This window comes from Acanthisitta chloris, unplaced genomic scaffold (assembly GCF_000695815.1).
Source record: "Acanthisitta chloris isolate BGI_N310 unplaced genomic scaffold, ASM69581v1 scaffold10962, whole genome shotgun sequence".
Taxonomy (NCBI): domain Eukaryota; kingdom Metazoa; phylum Chordata; class Aves; order Passeriformes; family Acanthisittidae; genus Acanthisitta; species Acanthisitta chloris.
In genome coordinates, this window is record NW_008662210.1 from 27,691 (window position 1) to 38,113 (window position 10,423).

Below are 10,423 nucleotides of genomic sequence, written 5' to 3' on the forward strand. Positions count from 1 at the left end.
AAAATCAGAAGACTTTTAAAAGTGCTCTGAGTAATCAGAGTATAAAGAATAATGAAGAGGAGGGAGTTTAAGGCAAGCTCGTACAGCTGAAGCTGAACTTCAGAGACAGATCGCCTACTTAAGATTACAGCACACAGCATGTTCTAGTGACATTCTGACATTTCATCTATCTTACTGTATGAACTGCTTCCAGCAACAGATCTATCCTTCTAAAACTCCCACTTCTGTCTCTACTTGTCTTTCACTTCCCTCCCAACTTGATGCATTCAAAACTCTCAAGAGTATTTCAGGAGACAAAAGCCACCCGAGCAACTGACTGACATATTGGTTATCTGGATTTTAATATCAAAATGCAGTATTACTATGCATTAGTACATATCTGATCAGATTTTTTGATCTTAGATCCATTTGTATATGGCAAGCTTTCCTGGTAGAGTAGCCTGAAAAATAGATTTTTATATTGTTGAAGCAGTGAAATGCATTATTATTGACAAGTAAACTGCTTTTAAGAACAGTTGTAGCCTGAAAAATAGATTTTTATTTTGTTGAAGCAGTGAAATGCATTATTACTGACAAGTAAACTGCTTTTAAGAACAGTGCAACTATATTAAAAAATACAAATAGAATGATAGATATAAGGAGGATTTCCTTACACACCTTAAATATGGTGTGATATTTATCTATCAATACTTTTTTACCTTATACTATAGGAAAAGAAAAAAAAAGATAATTATGGCTGCCTATCAAAAGATATATACCTTGCTGATATATAGATTTGGTTGTTGAGAGGAAGTAAAAGAGCATCTTTTCAACACTTGCAACCCCTTCATCTTCATCCTGGACTCTAGAAACATTCACTAGACTTTGCTGCTTGGTCTTTGACGGCTGAAATCAACACAGTTGATCATTACGGATCGATCTGCTCCCTCCTGTATCTCCCTTCATGGTAGACTACTATTTTTTCATGATAAGTATGATACAAGTCCTATACAAAATCTTGTTTACTTGTAGGTGTTGACACCAACAGTGAGTAAGTTTCATGATGGAAGATTTCCAGTGTCCTAGTTCATAGGAAATATATTAAACTATTTCAGTTTTCAGAGTGCATTAATTATGGTTCTGTAGATTTCATCATAGCCTCTGCCTCTCAGTAGGTTTCAGTATATAACATTGTTTCTGACTTCAAAGGCTATGTTTAGGTATAAAGGGCTATTTCCCCAAGGACTAACAGTTAAAAAGACATACTTAGGACCTAAGTTTTTTCATTGCACTGATTTCTACGGGAACTCCAGATACGTTCCTCTGCTATAATCTGCATCCATAGAGGATGAAACAGTCCACTGTAAATGTAGGTTTAAATGAAAATCAGACAACACAAGAAATTCAGAGTCTCCTCTGGCTTCTGCTAGAATAGAGGAGACTTGATGACTACATTTCCACTAAACTCTCAGCTTCTTCACTCAGATTTTCCTTGGCAGATAGCAGGCATGAGCTAAGTGCAGCAGTTTTTATCGTAAAAAGATACCTGTAAAGCGATTATCTGTATAATGCTGCTGTTCAAATACAGCCAGTCTTATAACAAAATGCAATATATTTCTACAACTTTCTGCATACAAAGTGTCATTAGGGTAAAGTGCAGAAATTTTTTTTGTATTTTCTAACTAGCACACAATTTGTGCTATGCCAAAATTCAGTTCTGAAACTGCCATTCTCTTCGATTTTCAAAACTGCAGCATTTTTAAACTGTTAAAATATTTTATTTCTGTTATGAATTTTTATACATGCCTAGGCAATGGGTTAAGAAGTAGAGGGGAAGATTTCTGAACATCAGACATATGATTAATTGAACAAATGGTACCAATTATGTTATGTCTGTCTCTAATCTAACCTAACACACATGAGCCTTGTATACAGCAAAATTCCAAATACCTGCATCAGCCAAGAGAATCTGGATATATCTGAAGAATGAGGTTTTCCTTTCTGTAGACAAAATGAATATGCTTGTTTAGGCTACAAAGGTGAGAAAGAATGGAAAGCTGAAAGAGGGTATACATTCCCAGTGCCTGAGAAAAGAAAGCTTGGCATATCACTGTGCTGTATAACCTGGCAAAGAGAGTTTGACTTGATAAAAATAGGAATGTATTTGATGTGTTAGAGGAATCCACGAGTTTGTTCAATTCATGGGTCTTTAAATATTTTCCAATATTAGTCTATATTGAAATAGCTTCAGCATAAAATAAAAACAAGATATTACAAAATTCAAACATTCTTAAGAGATGATCATTATAAGAGTTCAACCTCAGTGTGCTATGTACAACTATATCATCAGGATAGTAAGAATTCTGGATAAGATGCTGCCAAAATAACAGAAAAGAATGAGGAAACTGAGATTGAGGCCAGATTAATTCTATAAAATAGTGTGAAGAACTAAAATGTGTCAACAGTCCCAGAGAAAATACAGCAAAACCAAGCCTGAACAAGATATTTTTGCATAGTTCCAAATCATAGTGCCTCAGTCATATCATTTTTTTTTCAAACCATCCAGAGAAACCAGACAATTTAGGAAATGCCCCAAGCTGAGATCAGTTAGACACAAAGATAGTGCACAGGGGAAACACCACATATGCTTGCCTCACTCTTAGTTCTTCCTGGTGCAGAGGGAAAAACAGTCTAGACCAACATAATTCTGAAGTTCATAAGAAAAAAATACCCCACACAGGTTACAGGCATTTAAAGTGTTCTATTGGTTTCCCTGCAGCCAGGGTAAGCCATGTAGGTTGACTGTTAAAGACATCCTCAGTGCTTTTCCAGAAAACAAAATGTTGACCCTGCAAGCTGTTGAACTTGCAAATGGGAATGCTTGTGTGCTCCTCACTGCTCTTTATATGTGAAAGACATTAGTAAAGCTCACTGTGTAAGCAAAGCAATAAATATCCTTTCAAATTTACAGCATGGGGAAAAAGATGCTACTCCTGAAATGAAAGTGATGACATAAATACTCTCATCTGCCTCAGAGCTAAGTGCTTATGAAATGCCTGGTAAAAGTGTACTTAAAACAGACCCATCACAATGCTGACTCTAACTGCAAATAGTCATGAGTGCAGCAAGGGTAATGAACAAGGGCTGCCCACCCCACATGCCTCACCAAAAGGGTTTAATCCTGCCCAAGTGCCCAGTTCACATTGTCTTGCCTGCTGCCAGCAACACCACAGCTCTCTGGTCAGAAGGCAGCAGGGAGCCCCAGGGTCTGTAATGAGTGAAGGTATCTAGATGGTAAACTACCCTTCACAACAAGGTCTTTGGAGCTCAGAGATTGTCAGGAATACATCTAGGCATTGATGCTGTGCCCTACAGCTAGGAAAACAATTTCAAACAATACAAGTAGTTTAAAACAATATAAGTAGTAGGCCAGTGCACAGTAATCACCATATTCGTTCCATCAAAAACAAATTAGAGTTTTTATATTTGAGTAACATAAATGCACTGATGCGTGCAAAGGAACTCAAGTTAAATTAGAGGGAAATAATACACTGCTTCAAACAAAATTAATTTCTCAAACTTCTATTAAAACCTGGACCGTGCAAGCTACAATCAAAGGAAATTTTATTTACCCTCGAACATTTTCAAAACCAGGACGTTTTATTAAATGACAAAATTAAAGCTAAAATATTATAGCATTATTGGAATAATAAATCCACAGTTACAAATAAAAATATATTTGAATTGAAAGCAAAATATCTGACCACAAATAATTAGGCATGCTGCTGGAGGTATGGTAAAATACACCCAGGCATATTTAAATAAATCATTCAAATACCTTGCATGAAATGAAACATTTATTTTCTTACTGCTGTAAAATGATGAAAGGTATCTCAACTATAACTATTTAGCAACTTAGTACTTCTCTTTACATAGCTGCATCCCATATGGAAACAAAGCAGAATGATTTTTTGCCTCAAAAATTAAGACCTACTTTCCACTGCCTAGAACAAGAGTTTTAGAGGGCTTTTTTTTCCCCATAAGTCAGGTGCAACTGTGCATATACACTTAATTTAATAGTACATTGAATCTAATTTTATATGCAGTCATGTGAAAATAAATTACTGCGTGTTTGAATAGATGGCTACAAAGTTTGCTGCAGCTTGCATATATGAAGAGCTTTTACCTATGCCCTAAGAGCAAAAGCAGCTATAAGCTCACCTGACCTGTAATCAAAGGTTTTAAAAAGGAGTATTTCTTCCCCTTTTCAAAATGTTCTTACCTCTTCCTTTGTCTTTTTTGATATGACTCTTAGCCAGTCTCCAATCATGCTGAGGACGGCTGCAAAGTAAGCAAGCCCAACAAGGATCCAGAACCACACCACTGGCTTATAAAAATCTAGGTATTCAATATCTGAACCCCCTGAAAAAAAGATAAAGGTAAAATTAAATCAGACTTAATTACTTAGAGGTGCAAAGCTGGTTTTAAATTATTTTTCCTTAAAAAAAGTTACATTTCTTACAACTTCTGTTTTCTTATCCGTGCAAAAAATCCTAGCAAAACGTTTTGTTGAATTTGAATAAATTATATAAATTCATCCACTCTTGAAAGTAAACTTTGGAGTACACAAATTTTAGACAATGAGTACCAGTCATTCATAATAATCATTGAATGGGCACGAACTGATTCAAATTCTGACCCAGCATCATTTAAGACAGAGGTCATTAAGGACAGCTTGAATGAAAGGACATCCCATCTGCTCCAAATAACGATGCTGTATCAGATTTTAAGTATTGTTCTGGAATATGCAATGTGTTCATACCCTGAGAAATCTGTTTTTGCAAGGACATTAAAACATCTCAATACTTAAGATGAACCCTTTAGCCTTAGTAAAGAAAAACTAGCACCTGCATTAACAAGAGTCCCTGTTGGGTAGGCAAACATTATCATCTCCATTTTGCAGAGGGAAATGAAGGTGCAGGGATGTGAGTTGAACTGATCATACTAAAACCAGGTGGATAAAATAGATGTCAGCTGAAGGCAGCTTTTTGAATCCCACTGCCATAAGCACCAGTCACTTCCCTCCAGTGTTGAAGTTAAAAAAAAGGATAAATTTCAGAGATGTCTGTAATGGAACTTTCAGGTATAATACAGTTATAGAGAACAGATGTCATATTTCCCCACAGAAAAAAAGTTACATTCATCCAGAGCTCCTGACAACAGAAAATAACTCACATTTCACATCTTGCAGTATAATCAAATAGAAGCCTTAAACTTGTTCTTCAGCTGTGTTATGGCAAATAGAACCAGACTTCTAGCTTAGGTTGCTGCAACTAGAGGTTTGATGTGCATTATCTGCCCACGGTTGAGGAGAGTCCACAGTAAAAACTTTCCAGACACATTATTGTGCCTATATGGGTACATAATGTGCCTGTATACATAATGTAATTGTATCCTATACTGAAACAGTCATAGGAAAATCAGCCTAAAATATCAAGCACCTTGTTCCAGCAACAAGATTAACTCCTGTGGAGAGTAATATTTTTGCCTAACTGGCCTGTCACAGAGATGACATGCAAATAATAGAGAAGTCTACTGATGGTTATAGTTGTACAGAAGCCCTCACAGACAGATATTTTGTTGTTTTCATGTCAATTAAGCCGTTTCATCAATAAAATACATTGAGCTGCAATGGTTTACTCAACTATCCAAGACATGAATCCACATTGTGACAATGGATATACTTTGACACCTTTGTCTGCCCAAGCAAGCTAGATGACAATGCTCTATTTGGAATAGAAGAGAGCCAACCACCAAAGGGCTGAGTTTGTCACAGCCCAAGATAATAAAAATATCAGAATTGAAGTGATTTGTTAACAATATCCATCTCGTGTCAATCTAGTAAAACAGGATTTTAGGGATGATTTGCCCAAAATCTGCTGTAGTTCAAAAAAACGTTTGATTACCACCTCTATCAGGGGCTACTAATATGCCACACTTGGTGGTTCATCTTCAGCTGTTCCTACAATGCACAAGAAAGTATCAAAAAAACATCCACTCAGCTGGATTTTAATTTTTGGTGTGTTATGCTTATAAACAGAAACTGGAACCTAACTCTGCCAGTCTATAGGAAGAATTTCCTTCATGGTTTATACCTAATTTATTTACACCAAAGTTAATTACCAGGGCAGGAGTTAGGGCATATTCACATTCAAGCTCCCCATACTGAATGGCCAGGAGATGGCTCCATCTAGCCATGCCCAAAGGAGTTCAGCTTTCCTAAGGTTAGGGGGACAAAAAGTATCCAAAGAAACCCTCTAGGATAAGGCTCAGCAGCTAAAACCTTTATTAGTTGTTGAGCTTCCGTATTTCAAGGACTCCTTGGGTGAATTCACAATTTAATCAAATCTCAGGGAGAGAGAGACATACCTAAGGATGCTTGTCCTAAGATAAGTACTGTCTCCTGGGATGCTCAAACTGCTATAATACCTGGGAATGTCATTAGGATTTCACTGGTAGGAAAACATGATCAAAGATCAACTGTGCTGAATTTAGAGTAAATTAATTAATTAACTACTGAATTACAATTCACTTAAATAGGCATGAGTATGCATAGGTAAATGTACTTGTACTGAAGTACATGAGGTAATCTATTGATTTTACTGGTAACATTACAAAAAGCATGTCAGTATGATATGCTATCATCTTTCTTTTGCAAAGCAAATTGTCTTATATAGAGCTTTAGGAAGCAAAATGCTGAGAAGGCAGAAGCTGAATTTTGTTGTTTGTTTGTCAAACCCAATTCCGTAGACTTAGGGACAAAACTTTTTGCCAACTTTGTTTAACCTCTACCCAAAATAGATTACAACCACAATAAAGAAGAAATCTCCCAGCAAGAGTGCACTTACTCTTTGGCAGTCTCACTGCCATAATCTTTTAGCAAGAAGAGCCACAGTTTATTGCCATGTTTAGTGGTAAAGATTTGACCCAAAGTCACTTGAAATCTATGAGAAATCCCAGAGTTTTCCCATCCATCCTCTTCACAGTCTATTGTATTGCTGCTGCCACTACTCTTAATCTGCCAAATAACTTCTAAATTATTTGGTACTTTCAACACTTTGGAAAGCATAGGTAGTTCTCTGGCCCATACACATTCCTTATTGCGGTGAAGAAATCTGTTTTAGAGGAGGATGGCATTAGAGAAGATTTAAGAGGTGCATTAGGAGAGATTCTAGTTCTCAGGTAAGAGATCAGGATTACAAATACATGTATTTGAAGTTGTGTCAGTATAGGCTTAGGTTAGATATTACAAAAAAAGTCTTCACTCAGAGTGGTTGAGTACTGGAGCAGCTCCCCAGGGAAGTGATCACAGCACCAGGTCTGACAGAGTTCAAGTGTTTGAATAATGCTCTTAGGCACAGGGCTGTCCTGTGCAGGGCCAGGAGTTGGACTCAATGATCTTCATGACTCCCTTCCAACTATTCTGTGATTATGTATTTTTTCATTTATTTACAGAAAACAAAGAATTTTCTTTACTGTTGCCACTCTTCTTCCCATTCTTTCTGCAGCTGACTCAAACTACAAACACGTAATTGTAAAGCTGTCTGGTTTTGTTTGCCTATTTGCTGCAAAAGTAGAAAGAGAATAGAAAGTGCTATTGACAGTATCTTAATTTCATACCAGCACAAATTTATGGATTATTCAAGAGTTGGCCCTTCAAACCAGGAAATATCTATGTTTTTTGATCATCAGTAAAAATTATTCTGGGTATTGGAATATGATTAAATCTGGTTTTAATTGTAGAATAATGAACAGTAGTCCATCATCCCTGTTGTGACAAACCTGACCAAAATGCTTCATCCAGAAACATCATTTGTCCCACTCCAAAGAAATATGGAGGTTCAGACCTGCAGCTTGAAAGAAATTACCTCTAAGCACTGCAAAAAAAAAAGGGACAGAGAAAGTCTAACTTCTGCAGAGATGTGGAAATTCAGAAGGCTTGGGACAAGATAATACTGCACTGTCTGTGAAATAGGACGTAAGTAGGCCACACGAGTCACTTGATGCCACTCAGTAGAAAATGGAGAGCTACTTCAGAATACAAAGCACAGCTATAAAACACTCCTTACACACTGTCCTACACACACATCAAGCAAGACAGAACTCTGACTTCAGCTTAAAGCAGGCTGTGTGGTTCACACCAGACAGTCCCTATTATGGACATGAAGTCTTGAGGGGACAAAGAGCACTTCCAAATGCCAAAAAAAGACACAACGCCTGTGGGAGAACACACAGCCCTTTTACAGGATGCTCAAAACACCTCTTGCTCAGCATGACAGTGATCTCTTTCTGTAGAGGTCTTTCTGCTGATTTGTAATATCACATAGTGAGACCAAACCGGGCTGCTATGACCACCAGGTGAAGTGTTCCAGTTTGGTGACATTAAATGAGACTAAAATATCTCAATATTCTACAAACTGGGTCTCAGGCCAAGCAATACAGTGTGGACACAGGTATCTGCGTTACAATGTGTCAGATTCAATTACAGACTGAAACAGTAAAAAAAGCAATGTTAAAAATCAGAGCTCAAACAAGGAAAACCAAACAAACCAAAAAACGCCACAAAAAATAACCAAATAGTTTGAATATATTTATAAAGGAAGACTTGAAAATTCTGTGATCTGGTTAATTGGATCAATTGAGGCATAACCATAGATCATCATTATGCCCCACTGTGAAACAGACTACTGATCTTCTGTTTATATTTCTGCTGTCTACTTAATTCAGTCGAGTTTTAGACGTGCCACCTAATTTAGATTTGAAACCTGTTAGATTAACTCCCCTAGAAATCTGACTATACCTTCCAGCCAGCACTGCAAGTTAAAGGATTTATCTGTACAAACGAACAACATATTGCATTTTATACATATATATTCACTTGCCTTAGTGCTAATTTTAGTGTCCAGTAATATCTCTCATTATACTAAAAAGGATACATTTTACATTAAAAGATTCCTGGGTTTTTTTTGTAGGGTATTCGTAGTTTTGGCTGGATTTTCTTCTGTCATGTTAAAGTCAATGGTTTCTCTTGCAAACAAGAAAAGGGATGTTCGACTATGTCCTGATTTTCATGAGGCCATGCATAGTGTTGTACAGTTTCTTATTTCTTTTACATGAAAATATACAATAAACTTTCTTCAATTTCAAAAAATATTATTTCTCTCCCCCCCCAAAAAAAAAATTCAACCGCTCCAAAAATTAGAAAAATCTAATCATTTCACAAGATAGAGAAACATTAAGTTTACTTTTTTGGAATACTGTTCATATATTTATTGAACACACTACAAAGGCTCTTCAGCTTTTTCCTCCTTCCATGCACCATGAATGATCAGCCTTTTATGTTTGCCTTAAGGCTTCTCTTGTTGATGGAAACCACAGTTGAAATTTCCACAGACTCCAAATAACAACTAAGACTCTGAGTACCAAATGGGATGTTTTGGCATTCTAGTTTCTGGGAATGGAGTACATGACCTCTAGTACAAATGAGAAGAAACCTGTAGGAAAATTCTGGAAAATTCTACAAGAATTTCTAATATGACAAGTTACAAATTGGAGTATTACTACCCACCATTATGCTCTAGAGTTTACTATAATTCTCAGTGGAAGAAGGTAATTTTCACTCTTAGTATGATGTAAGAAAAATGCCACTCTGGACAGAAAAAAGAAATCAGAAATATTAACAAATTAATGCCAGTGTGAGGATTTTTCCAAATGCATTGCATCTTGGCGCTAAGTGAACTGAAGCATCATTCTGTCTGCTGCATGCTTCCCACCATGAAAACAAGAACCAAGAACCTCCACGCTCTAAAGCCACAGTTTCAGATGCAATAGCCATATTCTATCATGAAAACCTCTCCTACAGCCTTATATGGCATTACATGCCTTAACTCTATAATTTCTCCCCTGTTTATGACACTCAGCTTTCTTAAACTTCAAGGAGAGTGTTCTATACAAAACCTACCACAAAAATATCAGTGGCCCTTAGTGTCCACACCGAAGTTATGACTTAGAAGCAAAACAAAAAAAATATAAAGAAAACTTACTAATTTGTTCAAGTACAAAAGATTCTGCATATTTCCACAAAATTAATACGGAAGCCTAGCCTCAGGGCAAACCCTATCAGTTGTGTTTCAGGGGTGGCTTCTGTGAGAAACTGCTAGAAGTTTCCCCATGTCCAGCAGAGCCAATGCCAGTGGCTCCAGGACAGACCCACTACTGCAGCAAGGCTGAATCAATCAGTGGTGGTAGTAACACTTCTGTGATAACATATTTAAGAAGGAAACAAAACTTATTGCAGAGTAGTAATTGCAGCCAGAGAAGAGAGTTGACCCAAACTCAACTATTGAACCAAACTCAACTATTGAACCAAACTCAATCACTGACC

The 10,423-nt window shown here is 36.8% G+C and overlaps 1 protein-coding gene across 1 annotated transcript in view; it reads right to left on the reverse strand.

Annotated features, from left to right (window-relative positions):
- KCNK2 (potassium channel, subfamily K, member 2) overlaps nt 1-10,423 on the reverse strand; it is a gene marked incomplete at its 5' end in the record, with an annotated part of 27,500 nt that overhangs the window by 10,929 nt on the left and 6,148 nt on the right. Inside the window, one exon of the mRNA XM_009070517.1 lies at nt 4,262-4,401. Coding sequence (XP_009068765.1) covers nt 4,262-4,401 — 140 coding nt within the window. The remainder of the gene's footprint in view (nt 1-4,261; nt 4,402-10,423) is intronic.